We start from the raw sequence: 8066 nt of genomic DNA on the forward strand, positions 1-8066 counted from the left end.
GGGGGGGGGGGGGGGGGGGGGGGGATCGCGAAAAGGACTCGGGATGTCGAATTTGGGGGTCAAGGGTCAAAGGTCGAGATGTGTCAATGGAGGGGGAATAATTTCCCTCTTATCTTAAGGTATATATGAGGAAATACGGAATTGTGGCCCAAATCTCAACGGCTCGACCTACGCTCTTAATATTCGGTGTATTTTGTGATGGGGAGGAAACCCATCACCAATGGAAAATTGGAGGTTACAGGTCAAAGGGCAGTGGGGGAAAGGTGAGATATCAGACATTTTCTGAGGACATGGTCTAACGGACCGAGTGCAAAACTTTTTTGTTTCAGCGCTGACCTACCGTTTTTATCACTTTATTGAAAGGACCATGAATCTACTTTCTGCTGACGTGCGAAGAGTAAATGTCTGATAACCTTTTGACCCTCAAGAGGAGGGTTAAACATGGATTTGTTGACTGTTAACAAAGGACTGAACTGCTTTTGCTATTAGAATTTAGAGCCAAACCCCCCCCCCCCACCACTACGCTCGCGCTCAACGCATATATCCATGATAACGTTAATATAGCGAAGTCATTAAAGTTACACAACTATATCTTTATTACTGTACTACCGGTAGTGATGTCTCGATCATCGAGTATACTCGATCATCGGTTGAACAGTGGCTCGAACCAAGCGCTTGGTTATCAAAATCCATAATCGATTTCATCGGAAAAAAAAAAAAATCGAAATAAATGTAAAACTTGAACAAGAAAACTTGGAAGTGATGAGGGTGCCTCAACATCATCGCTACTATACAAGTTATCCTTTATTAACATACATGTATTATACACATAGTAGTAAATGTGCAAAACAAACAGTAAACAGGGCTAAACGAGCACATACATGCACACACGTACATGCACATGACGTTACGCACACGCAGGCATTCAACACCCCGAGTAACCGATTGTAACCGATCATCGGTTACTTGGGTCTAACCGATAATCGATTACGAAATTACAACCGATTGACAACACTAACTACCGGTATAGCAAAGTCTATCAAAGCGGTGGCGGGAGGGCGCACTTGATTCGGTTGCTAGTGAGTTTATCAGAAGAATACCCGGCTACAGTACACGTCAGTTGAGCGCTGTCGCTCTGCGGCACTTGTTAACTTTATAAATCATGCGTATGTCTGTGATCATGTGAAATACTTTGGGTTCATCGTACTATTTATATATTTTTAATGATTACATGTGTGAAATAGCTGTGTAACCATGTTATGTAACTTGATGTTTGTTGCAATATACCAAATTTTAGTAGCAGATTGTGATTTCATGTATCAGATTTCTGCTTGTAGTTATTGTCAGTGTCACAGCTTGTGAGTTGTTTCTGAACCATGGTGCCTAATAACACCCTACTAAAATATTGGTCTGCTACGTGTCTATACTAAAATAAGATTGGTTCTTGAATTCAGATGACTGTATGATGTGACAGAAAATTTTAACAAAGTTAACTTCTCAAGTCTAAAATAAAAATTTTGAAACGAAAAGTCAAGGTATTAAATTGAAAAAATCACTAGTATTCACTAGCTATAATGTTAGTTTTAGGTCTGTCATAACCGTGGCCTTTGTTTTCATAGCATCAATCATTACTAAATTTACACCTGAGAAACACTCGTACGCGGGAGTTTATTGAGTCTCAGTAATCCATATTTCTACTGGCACTTCCTATACGTTCATATCTCTATCTGCTACTACAGCTGCAGCACTTCGACAATATGAAGAGCATGATTTGATTGCTTTACCATAACCAAGGTCTGTGAATGTGTACGTATGTTGCAACGTTTGTCATCCTGTCTTACAGGACCATGGACAGGCTGCGTAAAAGTCTGCGAGACAGCCTGCGTAAGAAGAAGGAGCCGACACCAGAGTGCAACAAGCCACATCAGTGGACACTAGATGAGGCGGCCGTCCGATCTGGTACCTGCAGCTTCCTCGTGAGGGTATGGCTGTTTTCTTGGCATCTGCTACTTTACGGCATTACACATACAAGCCAATAATCAGATCAATACCAGACTACCATATCACCACCATGCAAATCTGTGTGTGCGTGCTTGTGTGCGTGCATCTGTGAGTGTGTGCTTGTGTGTAAGTGAAACAGAAATGAAACCCAGGCAACTTCCTCTTGAGAGTATGGATGTACTTGTGTCTTCTACAGCTCCATTTCATTAAAAAATGCAAATACAAAAAACAACAACATTGCAATACAAAAGAAATGAGCATTTTTACCAGAATGCTAAAAACGTAGCGGGTCATCCTGAGACCAACAACGGCCGAGATAATTTATGTCGAGAATTTATCAGTGTATGTTGATTTGGTTGCATTGCTGACTATATTGTAGACATTTTAGAAGGTCCATGCAACACGCTTGCAATCCATCAAGCCTAGTAGCCCTGTAGCCACTTTAGCTATTCAGGGGGATTGACCTTAGGCTTACGGATTGTAAAGTCACTGTAGGAAAGACAGTTAGGTCACTTAGGTGGCATTCAGTCTGATTTCCTAGTACAGATAATGATTATAGACGTAAGAACATGTGCTTTATTGAACAAAATCGTATATCGGATCAGTCTAAGACCAATATTATATACATACAGGCCCGTAGCCAGGCGGGGTTCGGGGGGTTCGAACGAACCCCCCCCCCCAAGCAAAAAATATTTTTTTTTGAAAATTTGCAAGAATTTCACCTCAGGTCGCTCCATTTTAGTGTAATAATTGCAAAATCTCCATCGTGCGGGAGGGTGAACAGTGAACACCCCCCTCCCACACCCTCCCCCCGCTCGGTCGCTTGGCTCCCTTGCCCGAGCAGGGGCGTGTACAGGGGGGTCCAGGGAGTCTGGACCCCCCCCCCTTGCTCGCGCAGAAAACGCATCTGAGGGGGTCTAATTTTAAAAAATTTCTGGGGGAGGGCCCCCCAGACCCACCCTTCGCGTGCTCGCAACTTTGGGTTACGGTTAGACCCACCCCTGGTAGTAATTCTGTACACGCCCCTGCCGAGCAAATTGCCAACATTGAAAAACGAACCCCCCCCAATATAAAGCTGCATGCTACGGGCCTGTACATACATGTGTATATATCATTCCTAGGCGTAAGTATATAGCATACCAAGTTCAGAATATGGGTTGAATCAATGGTGTGTGTGTCTGTCTGTGCGTGCGTGCGTGCGTGCGTGCGTGCATGCATGCATGGGTGTGTGCATGTGTGTGCGTGCGTATGTGCGTGTGTGTGTGTGTCTGTGTGCGTGCATGCATGCGTGCGTGTGTGCATGGGTGTGCGCGTGTGCGAAATGGTAATGCCAAGTTCTCGTGTGATATGGAAATGTAAGTGGCTCTCTCCATTCTTGACATTGATCATCGTGGCTGTTTCCCAGCTGGATTCCCCTGCAGCCGAGTCCATGAATAATCCATCTCATTACATAGTTGCCCTCGGTTTGGTTCAAATGATGTGTTCCATTGAGCTGCATGCATGCTACTTGTCCATGATTATAGATTTAAAATAGGTACGTGTGCGTGCATGCGTGGGCATGTATGTTGTTGTAATTGAAAATTCAATTCTAGTATCACTTTTTACAGGTAATTAAATACCAACTGAAATCTCATTGGTGGGCTGTGATCATGCACTGTGCCAATGGCAAGATTGAGAAATACTTTTCCTTGCTACAACGTGTTACTATTAAATATTTGCAGGTCTTCTGGGTTGGAGTAACAGAGATTATGCCACATTAAAACAACATTCTTTCAATTTTTGTAACAACATTTCAATAATTTACACGTTTCTGGTGTCAGATGTACCCTTCTAGACTTTAAACGTGTAAATAATAAATATACTATCAGGGGTTAAATGACAAATTATCAATTTGTCATTATTAACCCCTGATACTATGTATCGAAAATCTACTGTAACTTACTGTGCAGATTTTGTTGAAAGCCATCGTTAATTTAAATTTTGGAATTTATTTTATTGGCCTCCACTGACGTAGTTGCGCTAAGTTGTCTTTGCATGAAATTTTAACTTCATTTATATCCAAACGTAAAAGATATGCTTTTGCATTGCAGATTAAAAAGTAATCTTCTCTGAGGCACATATTAATTGTATCCCCTGCGACGAAGTCGGCGGGTATACTGTGGTTTCATGTCTGTCCAGCCGCCGCCGCAGACACTGTCCCTTCCGCTCTATAACTCGACCCCTAATTGACCTAGCGTGACCAAACATGGTCTACTTACACATCTTGGGGAGAAGGTGCTCAGTGTACCAAAACCAGGTCACTGCGACCTCTATTTGACCTTTACCTTGACCTTGATCATATTTTCCTTCCGCTCTATAACTTGGCACCTAATTGACCTAGCGCTACCAAACTTGGTATACTTACACATCTTGGGGAGAAGGTGCGAAGCGTACCAAAACCAGGTCACTACGACCTTTATTTGACCTTTACCCTGACCTTGATCATATTTCTCTTCTGCTCTATAACTCGGCCCCTAATTGACCTAGCGCTACCAAACTTGGTATACTTACACATCTTGGGGAGAACCCTGACCTTGATCATATTTCTCTTCTGCTCTATAACTCGGCCCCTAATTGACCTAGCGCTACCAAACTTGGTATACTTACACATCTTGGGGAGAAGGTGTGTCGCGTACCAAAACCAGGTCACTGCGAACTTTATTTGACCTTGACCTTGACCTTGATCATATTTCCCTTCCGCTCTATAACTCGGCCCCTAATTGACCTAACGCGACCAAACTTGGTATATTTACACATCTTGGGGAGAATGTGTGTCGCGTACCAAAACCAGGTCACTACGACCTTTATTTGACCTTTACCTTGACCTTGATCATATTTCCCTTCCGCTCTATAACTCGGCCCCTAATTGACCTAGCGCGACCAAACTTGGTATACTTACACATCTTGGGGAGAAGGTGTGTCGCGTACCGAAACCAGGTCACTGCAACCTTTTTTTGACATTGACCTTGACCTTGACCTTCATCATATTTCCCTTCTGCTCTATAACTCGGCCCCTAATTGACCTAACGCGAGCAAACTTTGTATACTTACACATCTCGGGGAGAAGGTGTGTCGCGTACCAAAACCCTTAAGGCAACCAATTTTAACATACTTCCACATCTCAGGCAGATGAGTTGTGTAACAAACCTTTGTCTTTGTGACTTATTTAACTTTACCTACCTTCTACGTCCTTACAGAGATATTTCATTCATACTAGACGTGATGCGGCCATGATGCCGAGGCTCGCCGAGGATTGACACTTTGTGTCTTCCAATCACAGTCTACGCCGCACCTCCCTATTATAACTTCTAGGTATAATACCATTAGAGCATAGAATTGCCGATCTCAGGAACTAGGGCATTCTGCTAGGCTAGAACGGTTTCCTATGATAGAGTTTGGCACAAATACGAAAATAACACGCTGTTTAGCGCACTGCGCTAGGTCTTTCTGTTGCATATTTGCATCTCTGTAAACAGAATAAGCCCCGCCTTCTTCGTTGATGGTCATGAATGGGGACCAACGTTACCGGTTCCTGAACCTACCGTTTTTCGCCGGCCTATTTACTTTTCGTAAATAATGAAATGCCCGGCCGATGCATTTCGCAGCGAAGAGGAAAATTTCCCGCATTTTCACTCGCTGTCGGAAGTGAACGAGTGCGTCATTCATTGAACATTTTTCATAAAAATACAGCCAATGTTTACATGCCACAGCGCCATCTCTTGGATGTTATATAAGTAAATATGGGGATTTTCAATAAAATAATGCGTTTTTAATGTATTTACCACAATTTACGTATAGAAACTATTTGTTATTTTTACTGATTTCTCCGTATCTTTCCTTGGAATTTTCATCGTCTTTCAATTCCTTTCCGTAGATTTTTCTGCGTTTTCTACGTGATTATTATTTTGCGCAGGCACTCATTTTGGAAATACTCCAACATTTTTACTTCTTTCTTAGTTAAGTTAGTCTATGTTTCACTGTTATTTAGGAAGGAATGTAAAACTGTGCATTCGTATAATTTCACTCTTGCTTCTATAGTATGATTTCCATAATTTTGCTCTTCTGCCCATGATAATATTTTGCTCATCATGAAACTGCTCATCATCAACATTTTTCAGTTCGGACTCTTATCATATCGTTATAACCTCCTATATCATTAATTAAATCCCCTAGGTATGAATATTTGGTGTATTTTTTGATTACTTGGTTGCCTATTGGCTTGGTTGCCTATTGCCTTGGTTGCCTTGGTCTCCTTCTCTATCCTTTCTTTGTTTGTGAATTTTATAGCCATTGTATTTGTTTTGTTCATATTAAATTCTAATCTTTTTGATTTAGCTAATCTGGAGCATGACTGAGCGATTTTTGTTACTGTTTTATAATCTCCAATTCCTAAAATATCGTCCATATATAATCATCAGCAGCGCTTAGGATCAACAGCAAAGCTGTGCCACGCAATCTTGTATCATGTCTCTCTGGATCACGGGGGATACATGTAGTTGGCGACAACTGCCCTTTCTAGTTTCAATTGCAGTATACCATATCCCCACAGGGACACATCTACATTGCCACAAATATCGCATCCTAGACAAAAATGGCACGACGGTATGCCAGAGACACAGTATGATAGTTTATGTTCCAAATATCACATTCTCTAATTCAGTTTCACCACATCCTATGATTCTACCTACTACAGCTGAACAGTTTTAACCTAGCTGAACCACACACCGTTGCACCACAACCCACCCATAGTAATCATGCATCATACGTCATAGTGTCACAAAAAACATACATGTGTACTAACACTTGTACTATCAAGACATCACTCAAGTATACCACAGGAATTATATCGCACCCCAACTCGAGGCCTTTCATCAAGGCGTCTAAAAGCCTGGCCCATTCATTGAACATTTTTATGTACAGGAGAGCTGTGTATATATATATAGCATAGTCAGAGCCTGTTATTTGATTGCCTATTTGGAATATTATCCTGCAGGCGGCTGCCCATCCTATTATAATTGGATAAAGTGAATGTGTAAATAATTTATTCACTGGGTTGGAAGATGGATAATTTATACATGTGCATGTGTGATGGATGCGAAATGACAGAAAACCATTATCTGTGGAATAAAACTAGCTCAAATAGTACCGTAATGGGTTTTCTAAGTTCATTTGCTAAATGACTGACTGTCAAGATATCAGGAGTCTATCAATATGGATAGACTCTTGAAGATATTATAGGTTGATGAGTGAATGTATCACTGTAATTATTGTTTGCGCCTGCATCAGTGGGACCAGCTAGCATTTTTGTGGCCATATTCAGATCTTTAAATTTGGTGTTGTGAAACTTGTAATTTATTGTTGTGATCACTGTCAAAATGCAATGGTAATTTCGTTTCTCAAATTTTTAAATTGTACTTTTCCCAATAATGTCCTAATAACTCTGGCATAAGACACTAAATTGAAGCCATTCTTGTCATGACCTAGATCAAGCTATTTTTTTCTGCCAACTGGAACAGAGATGCAAAATTTTAAAATATAGCGGATTCTACCTTTCTCTAACTTGGAGTCTCCATCTGATATAATTTGTGTGCACATATTTGCAGTACATGGGATGTGTGGAAGTATTCGAGTCAAGAGGAATGACAATATGTGAGGATGCATTCAAAGTGTTAAAGGTAAGTCTGTTACAGTGTTAGCTTTGTATTGCTCAGCCTGTCACTATTTAATACCATTAGCAAATCGATCACAATTACTCAATTATTTAGTAATTATTATAATAATTTAAAGGGACAGTAGCCTCTAGGATTTTACTGCATACAACTGTACTTACTGTATAACAAATCGTCTATACCCACATGTATTTGTCACCAGATACTTAAAGGGACAGTAGCCTCTAGTATTTTACTGCATACAACTGTACTTACTGTATAACAAATCGTCTATACCCACATGTATTTGTCACCAGATACTTAATTAATTATTTACACATCAACGCTACGAAATTTGAACGGCGCCATGACACCCGC

At 41.0% G+C, this 8066-nt stretch overlaps 1 protein-coding gene across 3 annotated transcripts in view; it reads left to right on the plus strand.

Moving 5' to 3' along the window:
- LOC106821262 (protein numb-like) overlaps positions 1 to 8066 on the plus strand; it is a 33567-nt gene that overhangs the window by 7832 nt on the left and 17669 nt on the right. For all 3 annotated transcript variants that reach the window (XM_014825995.1, XM_014825994.1, XM_014825996.1), the window contains 2 exons: positions 1844 to 1982; positions 7644 to 7715. In XM_014825995.1, the coding sequence (XP_014681481.1) occupies positions 1848 to 1982; positions 7644 to 7715 (207 nt within the window). In that variant the 5' untranslated portion in view covers positions 1844 to 1847. The remainder of the gene's footprint in view (positions 1 to 1843; positions 1983 to 7643; positions 7716 to 8066) is intronic.

The sequence above is a fragment of the Priapulus caudatus genome, unplaced genomic scaffold (genome assembly GCF_000485595.1).
Source record: "Priapulus caudatus unplaced genomic scaffold, Priapulus_caudatus-5.0.1 Scaffold66, whole genome shotgun sequence".
Taxonomy (NCBI): Eukaryota; Metazoa; Priapulida; class Priapulimorpha; order Priapulimorphida; family Priapulidae; genus Priapulus; species Priapulus caudatus.